General features: G+C 40.8%; 1 protein-coding gene across 1 annotated transcript in view; it reads right to left on the reverse strand.

Moving 5' to 3' along the window:
- The window catches only part of RASA1 (RAS p21 protein activator 1), a 63,401-nt gene extending 37,171 nt beyond the window's left edge, over positions 1-26,230 (reverse strand). Inside the window, exons 1-6 of the mRNA XM_066988794.1 lie at positions 25,621-26,230; positions 9,933-10,082; positions 6,040-6,175; positions 5,142-5,212; positions 2,351-2,468; positions 1,318-1,349 (exon numbers count right to left, since the gene is read on the reverse strand). Coding sequence (XP_066844895.1) covers positions 1,318-1,349; positions 2,351-2,468; positions 5,142-5,212; positions 6,040-6,175; positions 9,933-10,082; positions 25,621-26,009 — 896 coding nt within the window. The 5' untranslated portion in view covers positions 26,010-26,230. The remainder of the gene's footprint in view (positions 1-1,317; positions 1,350-2,350; positions 2,469-5,141; positions 5,213-6,039; positions 6,176-9,932; positions 10,083-25,620) is intronic.
- Between the last annotated feature and the right edge of the window lie 1,698 nt (positions 26,231-27,928).

Here is a 27,928-nt window from a genome sequence, read left to right on the forward strand (position 1 = left end):
AAACCTAGTTCTGTTGAACACAAACTGCTTTAATCTCACACCTTTTATGTTCTGCAGAGCCCTGTGTCAGAGGAATGCCCTTAGAAAGCTCAGCAGCCTCTGTCCAGTCTCAGCCTGATACTTCTGATTGTACAGTACTGACATTACAGGGCTGTTCAGTTTACATGTGGCACACCACATGCTACAACTTAAGAGCTCATTCTGTCCTTTAATGGAAACCTAAAAAATATGGCCTGAACTTCATTACACTTCATGTTGAGTAGGGGGAAAAAATGCAGAAGCCCATCTTACGCATCTAAAATGAGCTCTATTTCTAACTTTTTTTCTATACTACATTTAGAAGGTCATTTCTGGCGACCAAACACTGAAGGATTTGTTGTCTCCCTAGAATTCTTCGGAGTAGCAGACTGTGGACACAGTAGCATAACTGTGGACAAAGCATCGAAACTCCAAACATCTGCTACAAACTGCTTTGTAAATTTAAAAAAAGTAATCCTATATTTGAAGGAATTCTTACTGCTAAACTGACCAGCAGAATATTAGGGAACAGTGAGAAAACAACCCAGCAGTGACGTTTCTTCTCCTGTTAAGATAATAAGAGATGCCTTCTTCAGCCATCAGCCTTTTGGAGAAAGCAAACAGGGCAACAGCTGCAGGAAGCAGCAGCTGCCATTATTGCAAGCAAATGCAGGACAGACAAAATAATCAAGCTACTTGCGGTTTTCTGAACCTTATTTTGGCCACTCTTCTGTACTACTCAAAGCAATGTAACTATCAACAGTTTGCCATATCAATACGTTGTTAAACCTGAAATGTATTCACTCTTGAAAATTTTTCAAGTATTCCAAGCAAATACAACAACCACCACATGGCCCTCCGTCTTTCATCTTCAAAGTTTAAGTGTACACTAAACTAATGGAGAGAAAGTGTAATTATTACACTGTCATTCTTGCAATGGTACTTTACTCTCTCCAGCATTTGCAGTTAAGCAGATCTGAAAAAGGTTACCTCTAAAGTAAACACAATCCTAATGATATATTCCAATGTGCATATTTTGGCTGAAAGTGATTATACAGGGATTCATTGATGATTTTAACAGTGCAAAATCCCTGAATTATAGGCTTTTGAGACTTACAAGACTTTCATGTCAATTATCTGTGCACCTTTAGCAGCTAATATAGAAATATTCTTTTGTCCTAAGTCAAAAAATCATTATCTTCTGTTCATCTGCCCAAAAGTCAGGAAACCTCGTAGCTGAAGTTTACAATCAGTTATTTTATTATTTGTTTTTAATTAAAAAAAATAAAAAATCCTTACATTTTGCCTTCATGTGGATCTTCTTCTCTTCCCTAATGAGAAAATTAACACAGTAAGTGCATGAAAACAGTAGAAGTTAACCTATGAAGTTTATTTTCTGAACTAAGACCTTCTGTAGAAAAAAAAACAAGTAGCCTAAGATATTTTGAACTGAAGTGCTTATTGCAACTCTGTGAAAAGTTTTCCTCTTCATTCACTAAGTGAATATTCAGCCAAAATACAATATTTCAAATGATTTTATTTGTCATGTTTCAAACCTTTCTTTAGAGACGGTAAATTTTAAAACTCAGCTTTCCTAAGGCTAACTTCACCACTGATACAGAAGTCTCCTGTTTAACATCCTAGTACTACCAGTTCAATTTAGCCATTCACATCGTCACTTGGATCTGTGAGAAGCAGCTGGAAGTAATTCCACTAATAGCAAAATAGATATGCCGCACAGGAAAACATCCAAAGCAATGCTGAGCTTTAAGAAAAAATAAAATAAAAACCTCCTGTTTAGTAAGTCCTTTAAACCATCTCTTCTCTTGCAGTAAACTCTGTTACCTGCAGGTCACTTGGTTAACTTCTCGAGTTAGCATATATCCTTCCAGGTACAACTAATTCACTAACACTTTTTATGTATCGACCTTAAAAGAAAGGCCTGCCACAACGTAAAACTATACCCTGTACAGTTTGCCACGAAACATTCACAAATGTAAATCACAAATGCAATTACATGACCAGCAGATTCTTTACAAAGACAGATGAGTTTATGGAACTGCTTAGCAAATTGGCAGTACCATTCATTTGTAGTTCTTTGGACAATATGTGCGTTAAGTGCTTTTTTGATACTGAATTGGGCTTAAATGCTTTTCATACTTTTTTTTAAAACCACTAGATCCAATTACTAGGCTGAGAAAAAAATCACGTAATTGAAAATGAGGCAGTTAAGTGTCACTGATTTTGGTTTATTTCACTATTTTACATGTATTTATTTATATGCACATACAAAAAGATATATACACAAAGATTTGAATATAAAATTACTTACCACTTCTTCTACCAGGTCTTCTACAATAAGACCTTGTTCATCTGTACGTAGGTTTGTAACCCACATCCAGCCATCTTCCAATTCATTATGGACAATAAACATGTCTCCTTTAAGGAAACTAAAGAGAATTACAATAATAACAAAGTTAGAAATACAATCACAATACAAGCCTTAATGAACACAATGAATTCTTGAGCAGAATTTCAGCAAAACATTTGAGATAATCTGCTTTTGAAAACACACTGATATTCCAAGCATACCGTGTGTATTTTTCTCACGGTTTAAGTGGCCATCATATATGAATATTTATATTTCTTTAATGTATTACATTTTGAATGTAAATATTTCAATTCTGTCAACTTTAAAGTGTACTAACAATGCATAAAACAGAAATAACACAACAGTATTAGAAGATAGTAATACTTTTCTTTTTTCAAGATGGATCAAATATAAAACACCAGTAAAGCAATCAAAATGCCATTAATAGTCTGGAGGAAAATAATACTCCTTTCACTGAAATCTAATCTTGTGTAACAGAAGCCGGTGAAACATCTGTTATTTATGTTCTCACACAGGAAAACAAGTACTACAAAGAGAGTACAGAATAGTTACTGGAAAAGCCATGCAATCAGCTACAAGAAAAGCATAAATAAGAAGCATTAACATGCCTAATGAAGCTTCATTACTTGAAGGTTTGGGTAAATTATTCCTTATGTTAACCCAAACTCAGGTCACATGTAAGCCTTTCACTGTAGCACAGCAGGACTTCTCAATCAAGTTAGATGATGCATCAAGGGTACAGGAAGTATCTATGAGACACTGAAGCTCATTAACTACAAATCCAGTCCAAAATTACACAGCGAATTTCAAAGAACATTTCTCTCATTTGAGATGGCTAACAAAAAAGGCATTAAAATCATGCATAAAGCAAACAGCAAAAATAAAAAAGCCTAATGGAACATGGAATTAATTCATCTGCTAATGAACCTAAACTGTAAGAACGGGTGGCGGCCAGCAAGAGCACCCTACATCAGCTCTGTTATGAAGAACTACACAGTAAGTTGCTGCAGGATGACATGCTGAAATTAATCCTGCAATACTATTAACTTTAATATCCTCACCAGAATTTACAAAGTTTTCAGTCAAGATTCACTGAATCACAGAGTACATTCATTTAACCCAGAACAAACTGAGAGATTTGTTCCGGGCAATGCCAGGAACAGAATTATTTTAACCACGATCTCATAAGCCTATCACAAAGCTCTGCATTTCAGCTGTATCCTGGAACAGAGAGAAAAGGTATCATTTGCTATCACAATAAAAACTGTAGAAAAGTAACAAAATGTTTTTCTCCTGTAAGTTAAGTGCAGTAAGCACGTACTGGACTTGATTGATATTTTTATTCTTACATGTAGTAATAAGTCTTACTTTAAATGTGTAATTAAGAGTTCCCTCCTTGCTTTACCACCCTTTCTTCTCCCCTGCTTAGAAAATCATCACCTCAATGATAACTATCATCACATCATTCCTTAAAGAGGTCAGACTGGATTAGGCTGCAAGCTATGGGATGAATTTCCATTCTAATGAGGATAGAAGGCTCTCACATCTTTTTCTGTATTGCTGCCAATTAGAATAGTTCAGTTGAAAAGGACCTACAAAGATCATTGAGCCCAGCTGTATCTTAGATCAATACTCCTAAAAGCAAGCCAATTCCCAATTCACTTGGAATGTTAAATCAACTTGTGAAACCAAGACGGTCTCATTAGACTAAAAATCATTGCAAACCTCTTTGAAACCCTCTTCTCCATTTGAAAAAAAAATACCTGGTATCTCAGGAAAGCATTTTCACTCCAACTAGCATATGATGTTCTACTGGAGATGGGACTGTTGGATTTGTTTCCTTCCCACATATGCAGAGCATCATGAAAATTCAAAAGAAGCACAACACACAGAGAATCCTTAAGAAATTCTTGAGGCATCAATGTTAGAAAGGAAATGAGTAACAGTGTAACAAAGTTAGGATAAACCAGCATACTTCAGTAACCTTTTAAAATCTTAAATTACTGGAGATTACACATTGAAATAACATTCGTTCAATACAGACTTTTTGAAAGGAGGAAGAGATGAGAAGGGAAGCAAGAATCATTCTTGCTTTATTTGAAGAATAGACAAGCAATGCGAATTTCAAGTAACGGTCACAGCAAATGAAAGTTTCTAAGCACAGACAACAAAATACATACTAGAATGTCAGAAGCCTTTTTTGAAATAGCATACCAAGTGCCTTTTTTTGAACTAAGAAAAAAGGAGCTGCATTTAAAAAAAACAAAATTTTTAGGCAGTCAATGCTCACATTTTCTTTCTGGTGGGCAGGATTAGTTTGCCTTGAACTATTTATCTGCTACTACCTACTCCCTATAGGCAATTAAGGGAAAAAAGCCTAAAACATTTATTTCAAATATTTGTGAGATTTTTGCACAGAATTTTTTCATACACAAATTTACCCTCTTTAAGAAAAATATAGGCCTTTATAAAACTTACCTGAGAAACGTAATTAATTTTAGTTCTAACAATCTAATGCAACTTCCCGTACAACACAAAGTAGTATACAGAGGGAAAAAAGTGTTATTGTTATATCCCACAACGACAAAAACAGAAGCATCATCCTTTAAGCTAACAATATTCTACTGGAAAAAGATGTTCATATTGCACATGAATGCATACTTAAATCCTTATTAGTACCTATACGTACTCTGAGAATCTCAGAACTGCTACTACCTATATTAAAACGTACCTTATTTCATCAGTTTCTGGCACTTTGGTGTAAGGCAGAATTGCTCGAACTCTCCTTCTGTCCTCCACAGGCTATAATTTAAAAGAAGAGAGCAAAAATAACACTTCTGACTTCCTTGTGAGTGCAGAACTCCTCTCCCCAACACTGTGCTATTCTGAAGAAAAGGATTTGTAATAGTCACCTATATCCCTCTTGACAGCATTAAATTTTCCAAGCTTAAAACCACTAAAAATACAATTCACGCGCTTAAGAGTTACGAGAGATCTCACTTTGTTTCTTTTTGTAGCATGACAGATAGTTTATGTTCTCATCTTCAAAATACATTACTAATAAGCTAATTCTCATGGAAGTATACTTCTGAAATTTCTTTCAATCACAATGGAAATTTAAAGAATTTTAACTATCAAGAACTTTTTTAGGTTTTGTTTGCATGGTTTTAGCAATGAGAAATTGAAAGATGCCCCATTTTCAGAAACCATGATTATCCACAGTATGAATATTTGGAAATCTTTGTTAGATACACAAAATATCACAAAACAATAAAGGTTGTCTATACTACAGTGGTAGTCTTTACTAGCCAAGAACTGCATATTTTCTTGTTTATGTCTGTTCACTTGCAATGCTATTGCTACTTTTGGAGGTAACAGCAATACCCAGTACCTAGCTTTCATTAAAAAAATTCATTGAACAGCAATTTTTTTCATTATTTTCCATCAGTAAGAATGCATTTTTAATATATTCCTTATACCTCATGATACGCTGAGCCTATGTAGGATGCTGGGGAGCTTTCTGCAGTGATTTTTCTTCTCTACAGAAAACTATGAGTACTGATTAATGATACCAATATATTTAAGTAAATGGCTCTTAGAAATATTACTGTAAAAATGTTACTACTTGCCTCTGGAGGTGCTACTGGAAATAATAGCTTTTCCCCCTTCAACAAACAAGACACATGACTGTAATAACCAATTAAGTCTGAGAGTGAAGCAAAGCGACGTCCACCAATGTAATAGTCTCCACACATGGCAATAATCCTGTTAATGAAAAAAAAGGAAGCTTAACACAGGGAATTTTTTCTACAGATAGTTCTTTTTTACCTTTTTTTTAAAGCAAAAGGAAATTAGATAACATTCAAGTTTTAAAGCAGAGAGTCTACATTCAATAAAATACAGTATTACAAGCTCTGCACATAGATGTGCAAACCTTAACTAATGGATATTTCACCTAAAATTACTGATGTCTGTAAAAGAAGAGGAAAAAAGCCATAAAATTTGCTAGAACTAAATGAAATCAACTAAACAGAAAAATGTAATTAGTGTCCTGGAAAACTGACAGAGTGCTCTAGTAGATGCAACAACACTACCACGTGTATCATGCAGGACATAAATACATGTATGTATTTAATAAAGTATCAAATTATTTTAACAGTAAAAAACTGCACCTGATTATAGAATACAGAAAACTAAAACATCTTCAAAAATAGTCACTTTCTGGCAGTTAGTTCGGTATCCATATTAAAAAATTAAGAAATTACTTTGGAATAATTAAAATAGCTCCTTTTACTTCAAATTTTTTAAAAAACAGCAGTATTTGCTAATTGACAGGGAAAAGCTTACGGAACATTTTCAGTATTTTAATACAAAGAATTCTTATAAAACTGTTTGTTTTATTATTTCAAGGACGTGTTTTTCTTAAAATACAGATTCATGAAAACACTGTCATAAAAAATTGAAGGTACCACATCTGTTCTCATTGCTATTCAATACAAATTCTAAAAGCAGTCAGAAATAACTGATCTAGGCAAAAGGATTAACAGTATTAAAAACATTCCTGCTATAATCAAGAATCGTTTGCAAATGTAAAGAAGTACTTAATTTGAAACAACTAGCCCTTTTGACTAGACAATCCAAAGAAACAACAGGAAGTATGTAAATTGGTGGCATCAAGTGGACCTGAGTTTTTCCAACAATACAGATGTGACAGCAGCCCTTTGTAACAGCTCACATTCTTAAAGGGTTATCTGGAAAGCAGCTGGGAGCAGGGAGTAGATGCTGGCACAAGGACTGAACTGCTCACTTAGTTACACAAAGTGAAAAGTTGAAGAGACGTTCATCTGTATAAAAATTATTATTTCTGGTACAACCATAAAACATCATCATCTGTTTTCAGAAAACCTGCAGCTGCAGTTTCCAATAAATCGTGTCATAAATAGAAAAGTTCTCCTGTTTTTCTCCAGAATTCTTGTTGCAGAGTGTTGGAATCATTTTAAAAATATCTTATGGTGCACTTTTACAAACGGAAGTCTAAGTGCATATATACTGCTTTTGATCAGTTGAGAAAATATATGCAATAAAGTATAAGAAATAGAGAAACAGATTATCAACAAACTAAGCATATTTTGCTTGTTAAGGAAAAACTTAAAATCTAAGAACTCATGTTAATTCTCTCTCCAGTCTCCAGAAGAGAGAAAAATTATCTCAAGGATATTTCAAAATAAATAATAGTACAAAGAATAAACATATCTGAATCTTCTCAGCATTCCACTGCTTGATCCCTTTATAATGACTGGGCACAACTCAGAAACAAAAGGAAAAAAATTCAACTACCACGAAACTTATCTCTCATCCAAAATGAGCATACTACTTATCTGCAGCTGCTTTCTTCTGTTTTTACTCCCTTTTTTTTTTTTAACAGGTCAGTAATCTGATACGTTAAAGTTATTTCTTCTCAGGCAGTTCTTTGAACTGTATTATTTCTCCAAAACAACAGTGTAAGATCTAAATAAAGGTGTATCTTCAGAGATGAAATCTGAAGTTTTTAAGCATATAGTATTGAAAGGGGAGTCAACAATATAACTTTAAGGATTTAGACTAGATCTTTTGGCATATTTTCAGCAAGATTCCTTCGTGAATTACTCAATAGAGATTAGGTTCTAATTGGAATATAGTGTTTCAGATTATTATTTCAAGCTTAAACAAAAACTTCCTTGGAACACAGAGCCAATATATACAAAAAGACTTCTGTAATCCCAGAAAATCCTGAAGGGCAAGATTAGAAGATAATATTTTCCTTTACAAACTTTGGTATCATGCAGTAACTCACTAAAAAAATGTATCACTTCTGTGAAAACATATTGTTTTAATAGATCCATATGCTAGCCATCAATCATATGGTACACAAGCATTTTTACCCAAAATGCTGGAATTTTTAGGGAAATAACACTTTTCAGAAACAAAATATGAGGAAGATTGTTTAGCAATGACAGTTTCACCCATTTCTGGTAGACTGCGATTGGCAAAGATCGAGCTCTGGTGGAGAGGGCACTTTTACCCTGTGGGACACAGGAGATCGATTCCTGTATTTGTTTGAAATTACCTTGACTGACATTGTTAAGTTTGAAAATATTCTTGAGCATAGGACTTGCCTTTTTATTAAGAAAGAAAAGCACACATTCAGCAAATGAGATTAAAATGTGTCCAATCTCTGAAGAACAGTATCAGCAAAACACAAATTGATTTCCTTGCTGCGTTTTATGGATCTTGGAATGCAAGATTATTTAAAGTTGGGAAATATAGTAAGGGGGCCCTGTCCTTAGGCAATTGGAAACTGTTGGAGAACATTTTCTACCTGAGATGCCAGCAACACTTCTGTAGTGGGCATGAACCAATATTCAAGTGCCCTGAGGTTGGCCTCAAGAACCTAAAATTATTAAAAATAATGCAGGACTGTAGAGCAGTACTAGAAAGAAACCATAAATATAGTTTAATTTTCTGCTACTGCTAGACAGGTACCAGTTCCCAAGTGAGTATCAATACAGCTGAAAAGCTGAAATTGTTAGCTCATATGGCAAGATGCAAACATGAGATACTATTTGTGTGCTACATTGCCTGCATTTAGTGGAATTAGGAGCTCATATCAATTCTAGATCAGGACCTCTGAACTACATATAATCTCACAGCAGATGAATCCAAAAACTCCCTATATTTGTAAACCACACACATAGTGGCTCACCTGTTGGTATCCTGGATAATTCCTGCTTTCAGAAGTTGAGAAGTTTAGTTTGCATTTGTTTCTATCAAGACCACTGAGAAAGGTTTCTTTTACTGACAAAGAATCTTGCCTTCCTATTTTGCCTATATTTTTCCTACTTGCTCTCCTGTTTGGTGAAGGTGAGCATTACACTGCAACACAATACTTACTAACATTCATAGTTTTCTCAGAATACGTCTCATTTACACTAATGAATAAATGAACTTACTAATATACACAGCTTGCCAATGGTGAAATAATCCTAGTTACAGTTTTGTATAAAGGGCTATTTGTATTTAGAACAATTAATTCTAACGTACTGAGAGCTGTTTCAAGCAAACCCTTTGATTATTAAATACATAATCTCTTAATTTCTTCTCGCTATTTTCTTAAAAATAAGGAAGCGATCATATTTGCTAGCACTTTAACATTGAAGTCTGTCCTGTGAGCTAAAAATGATTACTGAGAAACAGACCGAAAACAGTCTCTGTGGCTGAGTAATGAAACCTGCATGTTACTTTAAGTCTATTAACAACAACTTCAGACGAGCCTCTCTCCTGTGAGGGTTTCCTCATATTTTTGTTCTTTAACCTATAAAGTGATTCTTAAGTAGTGTATTTTAAAACAACTAAGCACAAGTTAAAAGCGGTACCATAAAAGAATAAAAAGCCAGAATTATAATATAATAGTGGTTATTGCTGTCTGTACTGTGTTCTAAAAAAAAACATTACAGTATTTAAAAAGAAAACATTTAATTCTCACCTAAAGTGATTGACATTTGTTTTACTAAGGAATGAAAGCACAAATGAACCTGGTCTCCGATCACTCTCTCGAATAAGGTAACTTCCAGGTTTTCCCGCCTGTCGAAGACGTTCTTCTGCAATTGTTCTGTCAAGTTTTCCATGATACCACCTGAAAAAAAAAGTTACAATGGGTGTCCTTAGAACTTAACATTTTCATTTATCCTTACAGAATGCATCTGTGAGACTAGAGAAAGCTTTCAGTTGGAACTGATATAATTGTTATCTTTTCCTTTAAAGTTACTACATATTTACATGTGCAACCTCCCAGTAAGTGCTTTTAAGACAGCACAGATTTCAGATGACCAAATAACTCATATTTTGAACCATCCCATGGGGCAGAAGCTCTACATATCATGTTTTCCCCCTTCCCCAGTTTGCTTGTTTTAAACAAACAGAACTAGAGGTGACGTCTGACTTGAAGACTGTTGTATTTTAAGCCTGCCTGGGCTCCAGTTCAGGCTGGAGTTTCCTAAAACACAAATTGTAGAAGTGATTTGTAACAGCCTTTCCTCAGCTCACACACACAGATATCCTGGTAGCAAAGCCTGCATCAAACTGGAGTGACAGCAGTCACCAGACCACCATCCCGTCCCAAAAGAGCCCTTCCTAAACACAATTCATAACCTATAAATTAAAAGCAACTACAGATGCGTGGCAAATCACAGACTACAGAAAATGACAAAACAGCACTTCCATCTGTAAAGTAAAGGTAAGACTTAGCAGCGAAGCATTAATTAGCATTACCTCAATTCTTTTATTTACATAGCTTTTGTCAGAATTCTCTTTCGATCCCAAATGATTAAGAATTAGGTTTAGCACTAAAAAGAAAAAAAGAGCAGCAACGGAGACAGTAATTAAAATGCAAAGTCAAGTGGTGTTCTCATCACCTTTTACAAGGAAAAACACCCATGCCATTTACAAAGCTCCAGCACGTTCTGGAGCTACATAATGTAATTTATTAGGTCTGCATCTATCAACTCACTATGCTTAGAATTAATCTTTAATCTCCACATTCAAGGAAACATCCGTTTTCATACTATCACTGTTTTATAGTATTTACTACTTCAGTCACCTACTGATTCTACCTGTTTGTGTGTATCTCTCATGCTATAAAAAATGCATTTTGGAACAGATATGAAAATTACCTTTTAAAAAAAATACAGCTGGGCTGTTGATAAAATCTGGCCGGATACACTTTTTCTATGAAATGGAAGCAAAATCAAAAGTTTTCTTTGAGGGCTTGCCTCAGAATGAAAACCAGATAGGCTGCACAGATAAGCATTACGTGCACCAGCGTAGATACTGTTTACCCTGGCAAAGCTGTATTCTTGCTGGTGTAGCTCTCCTTGCTTCTCTTCCTCATCCTGATGGAAACAAGCTAAACCAGAAGAAGTGCCGCTTTGTCTGTACAGCCGTACCAGCCAGGTTACAGAGATGTGTCTCACCACATTCCAGAGCAACGCAGCCTCCTCGCTGCTGGCAGAAACAGCCAGCTCGCATACGGTCTGCACTGCCCCATTCGGAGAGTTCAATGGGAAACAAAACAAAAAATCAGGAGTCTGTTTTGAACTCTCTAGGATGAAATATCCTGCGTGTCGATGGGCATGTCAGTGGCTCGAACCCAAGGCTGCTCATTATATGAGCACACATCACAACTGGGCTTTGCTCTTCTGGACAGACTGGCTTTCTTGAAGCAGAAAAACTCCCCTGAGACTCAAGAAACCTTCCTGATCAAGAAATTCTTTGAAACCAGCATTCCACGGAGCCTATTTTAAACTAACAATAGTCTCACTACGCTTTTATTTGTTCCTATTTATCACCCCTCAAGAAAAATAATCTGGGCTCTGTTGAGGGACACATCATGTTTCAATGCCAGACTTAAAGGCATACCTTCAAAATGGGGAAGGTGGGAGTGCTAATAAGAATGCAAATTGCTAATAAAAATATACTAGGAAATCAAAAAAGCAAAATTACTAGAAGAAAAAAAAAGTTCAATGTTTTTGAAGGGGACTGTGATTTCTTACAATGGTAGTCAGTAATACACTACAAACCTGGATGTCAAAATTTTAAGACCTGAAGCTCTAAATAAAGAGGACACCCTCCGTGCTGGTGACACAGCTGTTGGTGTATCAAACACAGTGGAGATTACTTCCCCTAAAGTAAAACAAAACATACTTACTCTCTCCCATTCAACAGTTTTGTACCAAGCATAACTGAAGATATATATTACTAGTTAAGGGATAAGCAAGGCTCAACAATGTTTGTCCCCTTATCTCAGAAAAGGGTTGTTTTCTAAAATAAAACTGTCTGTTCAATGCCACTGAGCACATACTTGAAATACTTGCAGCTGACACAAAGTATGTTGTATTCTGCAGTTCACTACGCATTAGTGTAATGAATAAACTACTCTACACCACGAGCTACAAAAAACACGTGTTAACCCTGAACTTCACTAGCAGCTGATGGGAAGGTGAGATACAAATGTCAGTAGAGCAGAGTCAATACTCAGCAACGATAGCAGAAAACAGCTCAAGTGATATCCTCAGGAAGCCTCTGTAGATAGCACACATCTTTAGAAAACAGGATACACACTGAAGTACAAGCTTTCAAGATACCATTAGAGTAAGCAAAATGCTTGTCGGGAAATAACTGTATTTTTCCAGAGACTCGAGTTTCAACACTAGAGAACCACTTTACTCAAGCAATACAGTGCAGAAGAGTGCTAGAAGGCTTTATTGTTAAAAGCGTACATCTTATACTTCACCCAGCTCTCACCTGACTTCAGTATTATACGAAGATGTGCTCTGCAAATTTTCAGCTTTACCTTAAAGCAGTTTAACAGTAAATAGCAAATAATAGTTTATAAAATTGCCATACTTGATTGCATTTATAGATATCAAGTGCTCAATGAAGCACTAATTATAAGAATTATCTTTTTAAATACTTGCTAAGACTTTTTTTTTTTTTGATTTGAAATACATCCACAGACCAACTTGTCTTTCAATACTGACCAGGTTACTGATCACAAATTCTCACTACTGAAAAATACTAAGATCATTTACGGTGTGTTATCAGTTCTAAAGGAATATCCATCCAATAATCAATGCTAGCCAAAAAAGTGCATCAGAAATGGCTAAACTACAGAAGCAGTCCTAATCACTGTAATTTCAGACAACAAAGAGCACAGAGCACTCTGAAGGATGGGACCAGTCTGAAATAAACTCCAGATTCTCTGCCTTTAGCCCTCAATCAGGCATCTCTGTGAAGCCTGAGTTCAGCATTTCTGCAAAACATACAAGTAAAATCTAACTTTTCCTCTTAGGAGGCTCTGCAACATTGTGAGCTCTATAGGTCAAGGTCAACAGCTTCAGCATTTCTGCAGCCAGAACAGCTTCAGGTTTACTGTGTGCACAATTAGAAGCAACATTTAACATGATGTCTTAACATTTTATCAAATATAGCCTCCTCACAGAGGTAAAATGGGGTCCTAGCTGCAGAGCACTACATGTATCAAGGTTTGGATAGGAAGGTATCACACCCAACAACCTGCCTAGCTGTTCGTTAAGTAGAAAGTTGCCCCTCTGGCTGTGACTCTTACCACGTGTGCACTCAGAAGAGTAACTCACAACTACTTACACGTACATCCTTCATCGCTGACAATGACAAGATCCCTATCGTTCCTAGCGAGCCACCTCTATTTCCTTGCCTAGTCCCACCTAGGAACACATCTGTATTTCCAACATGCACTTTGCAAAATTTTATATGCTGATAATCCACTATTTTCACAGTGTTGTGAGCAAACATAATTAAATGACATTCTGAATCAAACAGCTAGTGTCCCAACAATACAAGAGCTGTTATGAAAGGTATGAAGAGAGAAAATTGTCACAGAAGGTTATGGAGTGATTCAACTACAAAACGTCTAACTACGAATCACAACTTAGGTTGTTGTTTCCATGACCAGCAGTTTAACCACTGCTGTAACAAGCTCATTATCCATTCGGTGACCTTCATTTTAATTCCAAGAGAATCAATAACAGACTTCCACATTTCACAAACCGACATGATGATGTGCAAGAAAATCCTTCCACCAGTTTAAATCCAAAGCAGCCTATTCAAACCTGTACCATAATCTTAATTACAGCAAACAGAGAGGATGCAAACTCAATGTCATGGCTTACAGTTTCCACAAGCACACGAGCACCACGCAGCCGCACAGGAGGATGCTCCTGGTGACAGAGAGCCCTACAGCAGGTTGTGCACCCCATGGAGTGAGCAGCGGCAGAGCTGCTACCCTGGGTCAGCAGAGGAGAGTCCATAGATAGCAGCACCCTGGTCTCACCTGCCTCATTAGACCCAGGCAGCACGTCCTCCTGGGGGCAGGAAGGTGGTTAGACCGCACGCATCCCTCCTGCAAGCTCACGGTATGCTGCTAACAGGACCTTCTGCCCCCATCAGGGGCACTCCACAAGGTCCACACCAGACACACGCTGTTGGCAGCAAGGCAGCAGATGGTGGATTTACCATCTAGGAGGAGGCAGCTGCCACTGTGTGGAAGCATGTCACATGGGCCAAACAAATCCTTTCGTATTTATGTTATTTCCTTTTTGCATGGGAGAAAGGCACAGATACGAAGACATGCTGTTCCATCGAACATCTCACCGTTTCAGTACCCTGCAACTTTAACTTGGACACACAGCAGGCCAAGGAGAGGGAACACAGAAGAGCGATGAAGGACTAAGTGTTTTTGAGCAACATAGCAGAAATGAAGACACTGTTAATAACGGGATACCTCTGTTTCCACCTAGAACACACGTTACAGTGCAGAGGAGAATTCATCAAACGCCTTATCCACTTCACTCAAAGCACCTCTTAGCCATACCCTGCTGCTCCAACAAAACATATTAGAAGAAGCAGAGAACTTCCAGGAGACGTGATCAGAGCTCCCTCCCTATTAATTCAGCCACTGCCTTTCACAGTACCTCTCACACATTACAGATTCTTGTTATCACTTCCTGAGACTACACGAGCTCTCGTTACTTACCATTCCATAATTAGCAATTTTTTGACAGGGTCTTTGCAGTTCTCAACATCACTTCCTGCCAGAAAAAAACTTCCTGCCAGAAAAAAGCTCTGCAAATATGCGTCGTTTGCTGTACTGTACTCACCTGTAAGATACTGAAACAAGCTGAAAATAACCTGAAGCATTGTAGGTGTTCTTTGTCCAGCACGTACGAAATTAGAGACTGTTTCATACTTTTCTACTAAGTGCGTTGGTGTTTTTTAATCCGTTTTGTATGCATTTTTCTATGTGGAGGCAGAACGCATGTAAACCTAATACAATTATCTTATACCGTTTTTCTGTTCTAAAACCCCTTAAAAACAGCAAGTAGAAAACAGGGCCATGCAGGAAGAGCAGGAAGCAACTGACATAGATTTCGGTCCCACAGGGCATCCCACTCTGGTACTTGCACATGCCTCCGAAAGCCACTAAAATGCTTTCAGCAGAGAATAACACAACTGTGGATTTGAGGAAAAATTAAAAAAAAAATCTCAAACAAACATCAAACATCAAACATCAAACAAACCTCAGTACATCTTATAAAAAGACCAAGCTAGGATGAAAAAATTAGGTAATCCAAAAGGCAATACATTTAAATAACTTTAAGGAAAGTGAGGTTCTAAACATTTCCATTATTTCAAGGATATGAAGTGTAGTAAACTTTAAAAAAGATTTGACAACAGCACAATAGACAACAAAGGAAGGCCAAGGAGTTCTTTCAATCCTATCTAATCACATTTACTAAAAAGAACACTGACTGCTATCTCCTTTTTGCAAAAGCCACCAATAAACAAGATAAATACAGATAAATAAACCAAAAAACAGTTCTTGAAACTCTCATTTTCTTACTGAAAGGTCAACTTAGGAAGTAAATTCTGGAACTCACTACAGTTTTTAGCAAGACATTTCCCATTTTTAGCAAAAGTTTCCTATTCATGCATGCTTCCTACATGTGCGTTCTGGTGAAAGATAGGCCTTTTCTAATTATGCCAAGAGTGATGAAGAAGCTACAGAAGCAATGTCAACATTGCTATGCAAGTCAGCATATAATCTTTAGCAACAATTAAGGAATTTCTGGGATTTTTAGCTGTCTCGTCTGCCACTAATTTCAGGAAATGTACCAGTGGCTCCTTAACCTTCTTCCTCCATCTGCCTCACCTTCTCCTACTTCCAGCCTTCTTGGGCTTTCTCATTGTCCTTTTATTGCTCAACCTGCTACGGCGGCTCTGCTCATCAGAAGCCCCACAGAACTGAGATAGAAACAGAAATTCTCTGCCTCTTCTTGTGCTGAGCCCTTGCCTTCAGCTCCCTGCCAGCAGCACAGCTCTGGGTTACATCCCGAACTAATCAAGCAGATTTTTGTTTCATGCTTCACTCTCACCTTGCTCTGCATGCTAGAACGCTTCCCTGCCTCTCACCCATGGAGAACTGCTGCTGTAATGAGAAAAACCTGACAGTTATACAGTATAAATAAAATGAGGAACAGTGCATAAATAAAAGGTGTCCACTGCTTCCCAGATGCAACAGGAACAGTGATGGGATGTACCCTATGCTATACAATCCATATACCACTGAATCCAATACCATGACACAAAAGAACTGTGTGTAGAGCTAAGTAAAATAGAAACTCTTGATCCTATACTTGAATTAAGAGACAATTACTACAGAGGCTTTGTTACGTTTTGGTTTTGGAAGGATGAAGACATTTCCCTAGCACCCCTTCGGTTGCCAAACAGTAAAAAAAAAAAAAACAACCCTCCCCAGATGCTCAGAAAGCACAAAAAGCCCTCCAAGAAAAAAAATCTAGGGAAAAGGTACAGAGAACCGGCTGTGGCTTGAACAAGACAATGCAAGTAATTCCCAGTCCTCTGAATTCACAAAATATCCAAACATGAATTTCATAAAGTCTTTGCCACTGCTTACTAATAAATGGAGATACAGAAAAGGAATTAATTGATTAATGGTTGGTTAAGTTTTATATGTAGAATGGGTTGATGCAATTTATCTATGAAATAACACAAAATCCAGTAAGTAAGCCACGGACAGAATATCCTTTTGTGTGTGTAGAAGTATGGGAGAATATTTGCATACATATGCATAATTTTACAAAAAACAGGAGGACTGGATAACAGACCAAATGTTTCAGAAAAAAATCATACACAACTCTACACAGAAGTACAATATGCTTCCTGAGCTGATTAGCAAAGATTGGATAAACGTACATTGTTTCTTGAAACTACTAAAGAAAAGAAAGCTGTGTGCTCTGTAACTAACTGGAAGTCCACAGAAGCAACCCTTGCCCAAACATCTGTTAAGTAACTACAAATGAGAAAAATTATATATATACTCCTGCTTGGGCAATGCCAGTAACCTTTAACAGAAAAGGGTAAAATTTTAAATATTTTCCTGTAGCTAGCTACACAGTCAACTTCTTCAAATACATGCAACTGTAACATCTCCACATTAGCATCAATATTCCAACCTAAGGAAAGTATAAACCTATAAAAGCCCAACTACCACTTGAGGATGAACAAGAGTTACTATTTCAGTCCAACAAAAAAAAGGAAACACTAACAAAACATACAAAAATAAATAAGTTATTGAAACTTGAATATGAGAATCACTTTTCTTAGGGTTTGATCACCTGTGGCTGTTTCACAGTGATGGCAGCTCAGCACAACCACGCTGCTCTCTCATTCCCTCTCCTCAAAAGATCACTGGGAAACAGCAGGATGAAAAAGGGCTCGAGGGTTGAAGATCCTCCACAGGGAGGATCACTCACCAGCTACCATCACAGGCAAAACAGACTCAGCATAGGGAAATTAATGTAATTTATTACCTATCATAGGAGACTAAGAAACTAAAAGTAAACTAAAACCATCTTCTCAGCACCCACTCTCTTCCACTTTCTCCCCCCAAAGCAAGTGGGGAATGGGGGCTGCGGTCAGTCCCTGACGCTTTGTTTCCACCGCTCCCTCACGGTCCCTCTGTGCCCCTGGTCCACGTGGGGTCCCTCCCACGGGATGCCGTCCTTCCCGAACTGAGCCTGTGGGGGCTGCCCACAGGCAGCAGCTCTTCAGGATCTCCAGCGGTGGGTCCCTGTTGGAGCAGCTGGAGCTGGCTCCTCTCTGACATGGGGCAGCTGCTGGGCTCTGCTCAGAGGCCACCCCTGCAGACCCCTGCTACCAAAACCTTGCCACAAAACCCCTGTACCATCATCAGAAGAATCAGGCCTTTAACCGAGCAGAACCCTGTCTGGGTACATTGAGCGTCCTTCTTCCCTCAAATGGGCCTGTAGCTTTCAAGTTTACTTGGCAGCACTGGTTTGTATACAATTATTAACATATACAAATTAATGTAATAGAGAGATAACTTTGAAGGAAAATGTACACACTGCAAGCAAGCTGATTAAATATTTAAGCAGCACTATTAGATATGTTAGAATTTTTAAAAGGCAAATTCTTGAGCTTTTGCCACAGAAATTAGGAGATCTGCTTACATGGAAGGTAGTGAAATATTCTATTTTACCCACTTAAGGATTTCTTGTGCTTTCCTTTAAAGCCTTTGCTATTAGCTACTGCCACTGATGTGATTCCATAGTACTTCAAGTAACAATTTTCAGCAAATAAGTCCCATAACACTCACCCTCAACTACACCATCAGCATATTTACACACATACAGAATCATTTTGGTTAGGAATGACCATGGGGTTTGTCTAGCTGCCATGCCCCCCAGTGCTCCTCAAGCAGGGTCAGCTACAGCAGCCTGCTCCCAGCCACATGCGGCTGGGTTACAAGTACCTGCAAGGATGGGGACTCCACAATCTCTCAGGGCAATCTGTTACAGTGTGTCCTGGTTTCAGTTAGGATAGAGTTAATTTTCCTCCTATCAGCTGGTAGGGTGCTATGTTTTGGATTAGGATGAGAAGAGCGCTGATAACATGCTGATGTTTTAATTGTTGCAGAGCAGTGTTTACACCAAGCCAAGGACTTTTCAGCTTCTCGCTCTGTCCTGCCAGCGAGCAGGCTAGGGGGGCAGCAGGAGCTGGGAGGGGACAGACCCAGGACAGCTGACCCAAACTGGCCAAAGGGGTATTCCATACCATCTGGGGTCATGCTAAACAATATATAGGGGTGGCTGGCCGGGGTGGGGGGGCCGGCTGCTCGGGGATAGGCTGGGCATCGGTCAGCGGGTGGTGAGCAATTGCATTGTGCATCACTTGTTTCGTATACATTATTATTAGTAATACTGTTATCATTATTATTATTATTTTCCTGTCTTAATAAACTGTCTTTATCTCAACTCACAGGCTTCACTTTCCCGTTTCTCTCCCCCATCCCAGAGAGGGAGGGGGGAGGGTGAGCGAACGGCTGCGTGGTGTTTAGCTGCCGGCCGGGTTAAACCACAACACAGTGTTTGACTACCCTCACAACTAAAAAAAAAAAGTTTTTTTTTTCTGTATTTAAATGGATTTTCAAGTTTTTTCATTCATTCCCACTGAGTCTTGTCCTGTGAGTGGGCAGCGCTGAGGAGAGCCTGGCTCCCCCATCCTCATCCCTTCCCCATCAGGTACTCATACACATGGATAAGATCCCTCTGAGCCTCCTCTTCTCCAGCCCAAGCCATCACCTTGGTGTCCCTGCACTGGCCTCACTCCTCACTCACGCCCAAGTCTCTCCCACTGGGAGCCCTGTACTACACGCAGCACCTTAGATGTGTCTGAGCAGCACTGAGCAGAGGAAGAAATCACCTCCGATGCTCCTCACAGTGCCACCCAGGACACTGCTGTTCACCTGTTTTGCTGCCAACATGCACTTCTTGCTCCTGGTCAGCTCGCTGTCCGTCGGGCCCACTCAGTCCCAGCGTGGCTCTGCAGAGCTGCTTGCCAGACAGTCAGCCCCCAGCACGTAACGATGTCAGTCAGTCCTCTACAGGGCTAGTAGCTTTGTGCTGCCTCTGCTGAACTTCAAGAAGTCCCATAGAGCGCAGTCCTCCAGCCTGTCCAGGTCTCTCCAAATGGCAGCCCACCCACCTGGTGCATCAGACATCTCTCCAGGTCCGCATCGGTTGGGAACTTGCTGACGAGGGCTCACCCTGTCCCATCACTGAGGTTGTGTGTTCAAACGCTACAGGCCCTGGGAATCACCGCCAGTGCCTGGCCTCCAACCCAACCCATCACCACCACCCTCTGGGCCCGACCTCCCAGCTGATTTACAACTCACCGCACTGCCCCCGTAGCTAACTCGCACACTGCCAGCTTGTCTGCGATGATGTTACGTGAGACGGCGTGAAAAAGTCACGTTAAAGACGAGATAAACAATATTCACTCATCTTCCCCCGTCACCATGCCAGGGACCTCACTATAGAAGGCCACCAGTATAATCTCCCCCTCAGCAATCAGCGCTGACCTCTCCACATCACCTTCAGTACAAAACATAATACAAAGACAGATTCAGGTTAAAAAAAAAATTTCTTCCATTCCAGAGCAACAGAGCAGGTATTTCAGATAACAAATAAAGACTACTGAAGACTCTCTGCAAGTATACAGAACAGTGTTAGGACCCTGACAAGCATCTGAGTGACGGTAACATCTTACTGGTGCTGAGTGTACTCTGGCAGAAGGCAGAGGAATGCAGAATTGTTCCACGGGGATACTTCTACAAAGCACAAGGGCCACGTTAAAACACCTTCTCCTCCCTCCTGCTGCACCCTCCAGTGAGATACATACCAAGACTTCACTGTTTTTATTAAATGAGAAAGGAAGATACAGGCAAAGTGGAAAACTACTGTATGAGCCCTAAGAACTTATGGCTGAACCTACAGAGGGGGCCCATCGCCGAAGGGACCCATGCCCCACTGGTAAGTTGGTGTTTTTCCCCACTGCCACCAGACATTAAAACCAAAGGTGAGGAAAACATGGCGCAATACTGTGCTCCTCAAAAGGCCAGGACAGCAGATGGAGCGCCCGAGTGCCACACTGATATTCTCGGAATCAGTATGTGACAGAACAAAAACTAGATAAAGCGCCGGTCAAGAAAGCATTCACTCCTTAGATGAAACGACAGCATCCGATGTTAGCTAGAAGTACTGAAAATCCCTCCTCAGACTTTCACTAGCACCAAATGCTTTCCCACTTCTGTTTTTCTTCATCTGAAGCTTCCTTTAATATACGTACCTATCATGTCAGTGCACTTACTGCTTTGCTTCCTATATATGGTTAGGTGCAATTTTGTTCTGCTGCTCCTCACGGTGCATTTCTAGCGCCACATACTCAGCCAGAGATAAAGCCAGACTTCTCTTCAAGTCTATTTTGTAAGCGGCCCAATCAGTACGCTAACTAGCACCTTTAGGTAATTAATTTCTTTATCGGCTTCTGCTCCCTCTGGAAGGGGAACACGGTGTTTTCTGAGAGAGGAAAAGTTTACCTGCTAACAGCATTAACTGCTAAACAGAAAAGAACTTCATATGCTAAAATCAAGTTTCATCCCATTGCATTTTTTATTGCTTATATAGAACCTAACTGCATATGCCAATGTTATTTCCCCTCAGCTCTCACTGCAATAGACTTATTCACTGGAATGGAAACTGATCCTCAACCATTATTCAGGGGAAAAAAAAATCTTTTCTTATTAGTTACTCAAATAAACAAATGTTGCGTAACTCTGGGCTTTCCACCTTTGAGAGACTTACCTCAAGAAACTATAATTCACACCGCGTTCAGACAAAAATATTCTTTCATGCAGTCTTTGCTTGCAATGCTATTTCTCTACCCACCTCTCTGTTTTCAGCTTTTTCTCCCTAATATATTGCCTCAACAGATACCACGAGCTACTCTAAGAATATATCTGCTTTGGGTAAGATTTTGTTTTAACCAGACAGTATTTTGACAGCCTGTTTCATTTTGTTAGGTTGATGGCTTTCAATTTCAACTTGTTTCCATTTAAAACTGCTAATCACTGCTTTAAAAACACCATATGAAAATGTGAATTTTGTTGAAACATCCAAGAACTGCTTCTGCTACCTTAATGGAACACTATGATCCCAAATAATCCTGCCGACTAAATATTTAGTCAAACGCCTGAATAAAGTATTTCACATACCTGTGTTTTTTTTACTAAATTAAGCAGCATTCACTCATTAGTTTTGAAGGCCATTTCCTTGCACCATTTCAGACCGCCATCAGTCTGTCGGTGAGCTTTGCAGATGGGGAAGAAAGCGCAGAAAAAAAAAAAAGAACAAAAACACAGAATTGCCCATTTTATTCCCTAGCATCCTGTGCTTCCCACCCAGCATTAAACTACAATATAAACACACGACTGCCGTGCTCCAGAAAAATGAACACCCCCCCACACACACACACTGAACAGACAAGTCTCGAGTCAACTCCAGTCGGGATCAAAGAAGATAAATATCAACCCTACTTGGGAATTTTGAGCTTCTGAATACAGTGAACCTGTTATGTGCTGACAATCTCCTCCCAGTGCTAGAAAATTAAGGAAAACACATTAAGAGAAGACATATTCCCCTTCTCCTTAGGTATGTGGAAGAGAAAAGAGGAAATTAAGCTTATTAGGTGCTTGCTAGCAAAGACGAACACATCCTGACTGCTCTGAACAAACTATATTTACAGCATCCTGATGGGAAGTGCAGAACTTGCATCTGCTTCATTTCCCATCTCTTCAGGTTAGCTACTGTAAAAACCAGCATGACAAGTATACGGTGTTTAAAAACCTAATCTACAAAAAATATCTGGTCTGTAACAACCTTATGGCCTAAAACTTGCAAACTAGGAATTCACTCAGATTTCATTTTATTTTTTTTTTTAATTTGCTAAACAAATTAGGAGATAAAAATGTTAAAAAGTTGTGTGCAAGTCCACACAAAAAGCTTCATTTCATTTTATGCATAAAGACCCAATTTCAGACCAGAGTACAAACCAGGAAACATCAGAAGCGACTTTTACCAGATTTTTTTTGTTTGGAGTCAGTAACCAACAATTCGGTAAATCCTGAAATGCGATGCATGTCCAAGGGAGGGCAAAGCGGACTAGTTAGTGGTTATTGTTGTGAAATAAAAAGAAAATGTCTTTTTGTTCTTGTACAGGAGATAATGCCACACAATGCAAAGCCAGGACTGAAGAGCACTCCCCATTTTCTGATGTACACACATTATCCTGTAAGCAAACAGGACAAAGAAACAAAACTGTTTGACAGAATCACAGAATTATCCATCAGGCCAACCATGTATGCCTCCCATAAAAGCTGAATGAATTAGGAGGAAGTGGGAAAGGGTGGAGCTGGCAGTCGTATTTAAACAAATGGAACAGCAGCTTTGCAATCCTATCCAACTGGAGAAATTTAATCTACGTTACAAATTCGATCGTTGTTCTTAAAAATTTGTACTGGACTTTTCCCTACGTAAGATTGTAGATAATGCTGAATTCTGTTTTGGTAATACACTAAGAGTTCAACTCCACAGAAGCAAACAGTCTGGCTACAAACACAGGGCCCTTCCAAAATAAAACAACAGCACTGAAAGGATGCATTTTACTATCAACATATTGCCAATGTAAATGGCTTAACAGAGAGTGGTAAAAAACAACTGCAGACAAGATGAATGAAAAAGGCCAACTATATTAAATCAACCCACTTCAGATTTTGTTTACTGAGAAGTCACACACCAAAGATAAAGTTACAAAGAAAAAAACAGTTTATTACAGCAGTAAGTGCTTCCAATTAATCTTTAAGTACTTTATTTCTTGGATTTTCTCTCTGTTAAGGATTCTCCTAGGGCAGAACGCTCAGCTACTGAGTGCCTGGCTCTGCAGAGACTTCAGTGCCCCTTTCGTGTCAGCAAGGTGAGCAGTGCTGTTAACCAGAACAAAATCAGGGTCTCGGCAGTCCTCCCCGAGCATGCACTTGTCAGAATGCTAACATCCTCTTTTACACAAGTTCATCATCGTGCCAGCACGTGAGTCACACGGCAATATTCCGACAGCAAAACCCGCTCAAATTTGTCCAGGTCATAGCAGCTATTCAGCATCAAACGGGTGATTACTTACAAATAATTACCTCACTTTCTAAAGTTACTTCCAAAATAGCCTGCTTTCTCTCTGGGACACAGACGGGTCTAACAGAAGCAGCAGCAGCCTGATCTTTCAGAGAGAAAACCAGAAGCGCAGAATTCAGTCTCTCGCTGACTTGATAGACAAAGTAACTTCACTTTTATGTGCTTCTATTTCCCTCCTTACCCTTTGTCAAAACTGCCTAATCATATTCTAGCTCATTAGTGAGGCCCGCAAGTTAAAGACTATTCAAACACTGTCTTCACAAAACAAGGCCTTAAGTTAGCAAACTTCCACAAAAAAATGAAGCAATTAAAAGAACAAAGGAAGTCTGTCAAGGTTAGAGAGAGAAATTTAAAAGGAATCCTTTAATATTACATTTTATGCCCTCCTCACAACTGCAATGGCTCCTGAAATCTCGGAAATACCCGAAAGTACAAGAGTTAACTCCCTGATAGTGGGGTCACAAGAGAAGGTAAAAAAAGAACCCAAATTCACATCGGTTTTCAGATTACCCTTCTGACCTGTATCCTGAATCCATCTGCCAGCCACCACCCTGCAATCCTAAATCGCCTGCTACAGTTACTGAAACTTCAGGAATAATATAGGCACCAATGAAAGCTTTTAAGCTTCCGAAGCAATTTCATTTTTTAAATAACAAGGTACCTGCTAAGAGGACCATTTTCTGTTCGAACCCAGGGCTTGTAGTGCTTTACAAAAACCTGCAGACTTCCTACACTTAAAGCCAGAGGTTGTGCTTAGAGTACTCACTGATTACATGAGCCCTACATAACATTATCAAACCCTGTATTTCACACAGTATAAACACAGAACCGCTCTAAGTGCAAAATTCCCTGTATTACTGCTCTGCAGGATCCTGGTTAGCCCTAATGGAAGAGTGAGCGTAATGAAACCTAACCAGAGATTTACCTGATTTTCTTCTTAACCTGCCTCTCCTCTCCAAACACAACCTTACTATGAACAACTTCGAGTTGGCTGAGCAGCAAAGTAAGTTGGATTTACAGAAACACACGGTCCAGTAGTACTTTAAAACAGTGGAAGGCTCGTTTCAAAAACGTGTTTCGAGGGTGAATTTATACCCCTCCAGAGGAAGGACAAAAAAAGCCAACACGTGCACACCACTTTGGAGGTGTTTGTGTATGAGGGGGGAAAGCTGGATATTAGGAACTGTGCTTTGGGGGGGGGGGGGGGAAGGGATATGGCATGCTGAATGATTACAGGGTGGAAGAATTACTTCGCACCACGTGTTGAGATTTGGCTTAAAGAAAAAAAAAAAGTATTGGTTGATGGTGTTCTGAGGAAGATCGCCGTGCTCTCTGCCTGGAAAAACAAAGTTGTTGCTGCTGGATGCTGTCCTGAGGGAGCCCTCAGAGCCCGTCCGGGGGCCCCGCGCCCTCGGAGGGGCAGAGAAAGGGGACGGGGGGGGGGGGGGGGGGGGGGGCGCAGAACCGGGCCGGGCGGCCGCGGGGGCGGCTTTCCGCCGGGTCGCAGCTACTCACTGGTTGGTGGGGGGCGCGTTGAGTGGGATGGCCACCTCCTCCTCCTCGTACTCCGGGCCGTCCAGGGAGTCGCCTTCGTCCACCGCCCCCAGAGCCCCGGCCGGGGGCGGCGGCGGCGGCGGCGGCAGCGGGGGGAAGGCGGCGGCGGCTGCGGCACCGGGCTCGGCCGGCTCCGTGCCGGGTGCGGGCGCTGCCGGAGGGGCGGCAGGCCCCGAGCCCACCGCCATCAGCCCCAGCGCCGAGCACAGAGGGGGCACGGCGCCCGGGAAGGGGCCCTGCGGGCACGGACCCTTGGCCCGGCACGGCCCCGCTTCGGCGGCGGCGGCGGCGGCAGCAGCGGCCGAGGAAACCGAGCCGCCCTCCTCAGCCCCGGCCTCGGCCGCCATCATCGTGAGCCTCGCCCCCCTCCGGCCGGGGGGAGGCGGCGACAAAAGGGGCCCCGCAGCCGGGACCGGCCCCGCCCCGGCGGGGCGAGGCGAGCCGAAACTTCCCCGGCGGAGCCGAGCCGGGAGCAGGAGCGGGGATGGGGCGGGCAGGGAGGGCTGCTCAGGGAAGCTCCCCGGAGCCGCGCCGCCGCCGCCGCTTCATCCCCCCCCCACCCCCGGCTCCCTCCCCTCCCACACGCCCTCACCCCGCCCCCTCCCCCGACGGACGGGCGGGCGGGCGGACGGACAGCGGGAGCGAGCGCGGGGCGGGGGAGGGAAGGAGGGAGGCGGGCGTGGGCGCGGTGCGCATGCGCCCCCCTCCCTCAGCGAGCGCGTGCGCGCGCTGCGCGCGTGTGTGTGTGAGGGCCGCCTCGCACAACAATAAAAATCCTCCGAAACGGCCGAAATTAATAAATTATAGAATAAAAATATTACGTAGTTATTTTTTTTTGGGGGGGGGGGGAAGGGAGGTTCTGCTGCTGAGCGGGTTGGAGCGGCCCGCCCCGCCCCTCCGCGCCGTGAGGAGGCGGCGGGTAGGCGCTGAGGGCGGCCCGCTGGGGAGGGGGTGAAAGAGGCGGAAAATAATAAAGGATTTAACCAAAATGACTAAAAAAAATAAAGGGCCCGGCCGCGGGGAGGGGGGCGGCAGGTAGTGATGGGGAGCCGGGGCCCGCCGTGAGGGGCGGTGGGGTGGGTGGGGGGCTTCCTGCCGGGGGGCCTGCTCGCAGAGGTTGGTTTTCACAGAAAAGAAAAAAGAAAAATCCTCTTGGATTTTCCTCTTGGAAAATCCTACAGAGATCGGGATTTCCAGCAATACGAACAGAAAGTGCTTACTAGAGTCTGTAAGACACTGCACACCTTGTAGGAGTTGCAGCACCGTTGATACTAAAAGGTATTTACTCAGCACTTTCCTGAAGTTATACTTTATTTTTTTTTTCCTTGCCACCCAAGCCCACAGCCTCTCACACCCACAAGCCTATCTATCTTGGTCATTAATGGTGCCGCTTGCTGCGGTGGGCTTACTTGGCGCTTCAGATTCACCGCACAGGAAAGTACCTCTGTGATCAAGAGGACGTTGTGCGACAAACATTACCGGGCACTGTAATGTGTAGATATCTTTTGATTTTTTTTTCTTTGATTTTTTTTTCTCCCCAGTAATAAAAGAGCTGACAAATAGCAGCACGTTGACACTTGTATGTCTCTCAAGAGTTCTCAGAAGGCATCTAAACATTCAGGTTTTCAAAGCTTTGCGTTACCCAAAAGTATTAAGTGAATTTCTCCCGAGGCCACTAAAACAAACTACTGCTCCCACTTTCACAGCTCTCCCGCCAACCTCTTTTTATCTGCTGAAATGAAGTTTCATATCTTGCCTTCTAAAGGCAAAATTTGCTTCCAGTTAGACCACTAATATCAGTGGAATTATGCTGGGTATGTGCCCAGTGTCAGCACAGGAGCTGGCTCTAGCCCTTGTTTTACAGAATTGTAGCACATTTATACCCTGCTGTTTCCCTGTTTAAGAAATTGCAGTTTCAACACCAATCTCTTACAATTTTGATTTTTGCATTGCAGCATTTCACTATTGTGTATGTAATTCCAAATAGTCTTGAAGCCTACTGTCTCTGCGGGCTTCCATTCTGTTTGCTTTCCCTCGCAGATCTTTAAATAAAATGATTTTAGCACAGTCTTGTTGCTGTTGTGAAGTGATATTCCTAAATATAGAACTGCAGTGTAAATATTTATAAGATTGCCTTAATGAGGCTGGCTTTTCTGGGTGCCGTAAAGGGCAACAGCATGTGTGCATGGGTGTGTGGGGACTAGGACAGCTGTCCTAGGAATTTCCTGCAGGAGGGGGTAATCTAACTGCAGCACTCCTTCAAGAGATT

The sequence above is a fragment of the Anser cygnoides genome, chromosome Z, assembly GCF_040182565.1.
Source record: "Anser cygnoides isolate HZ-2024a breed goose chromosome Z, Taihu_goose_T2T_genome, whole genome shotgun sequence".
Lineage (NCBI taxonomy): Eukaryota > Metazoa > Chordata > Aves > Anseriformes > Anatidae > Anser > Anser cygnoides.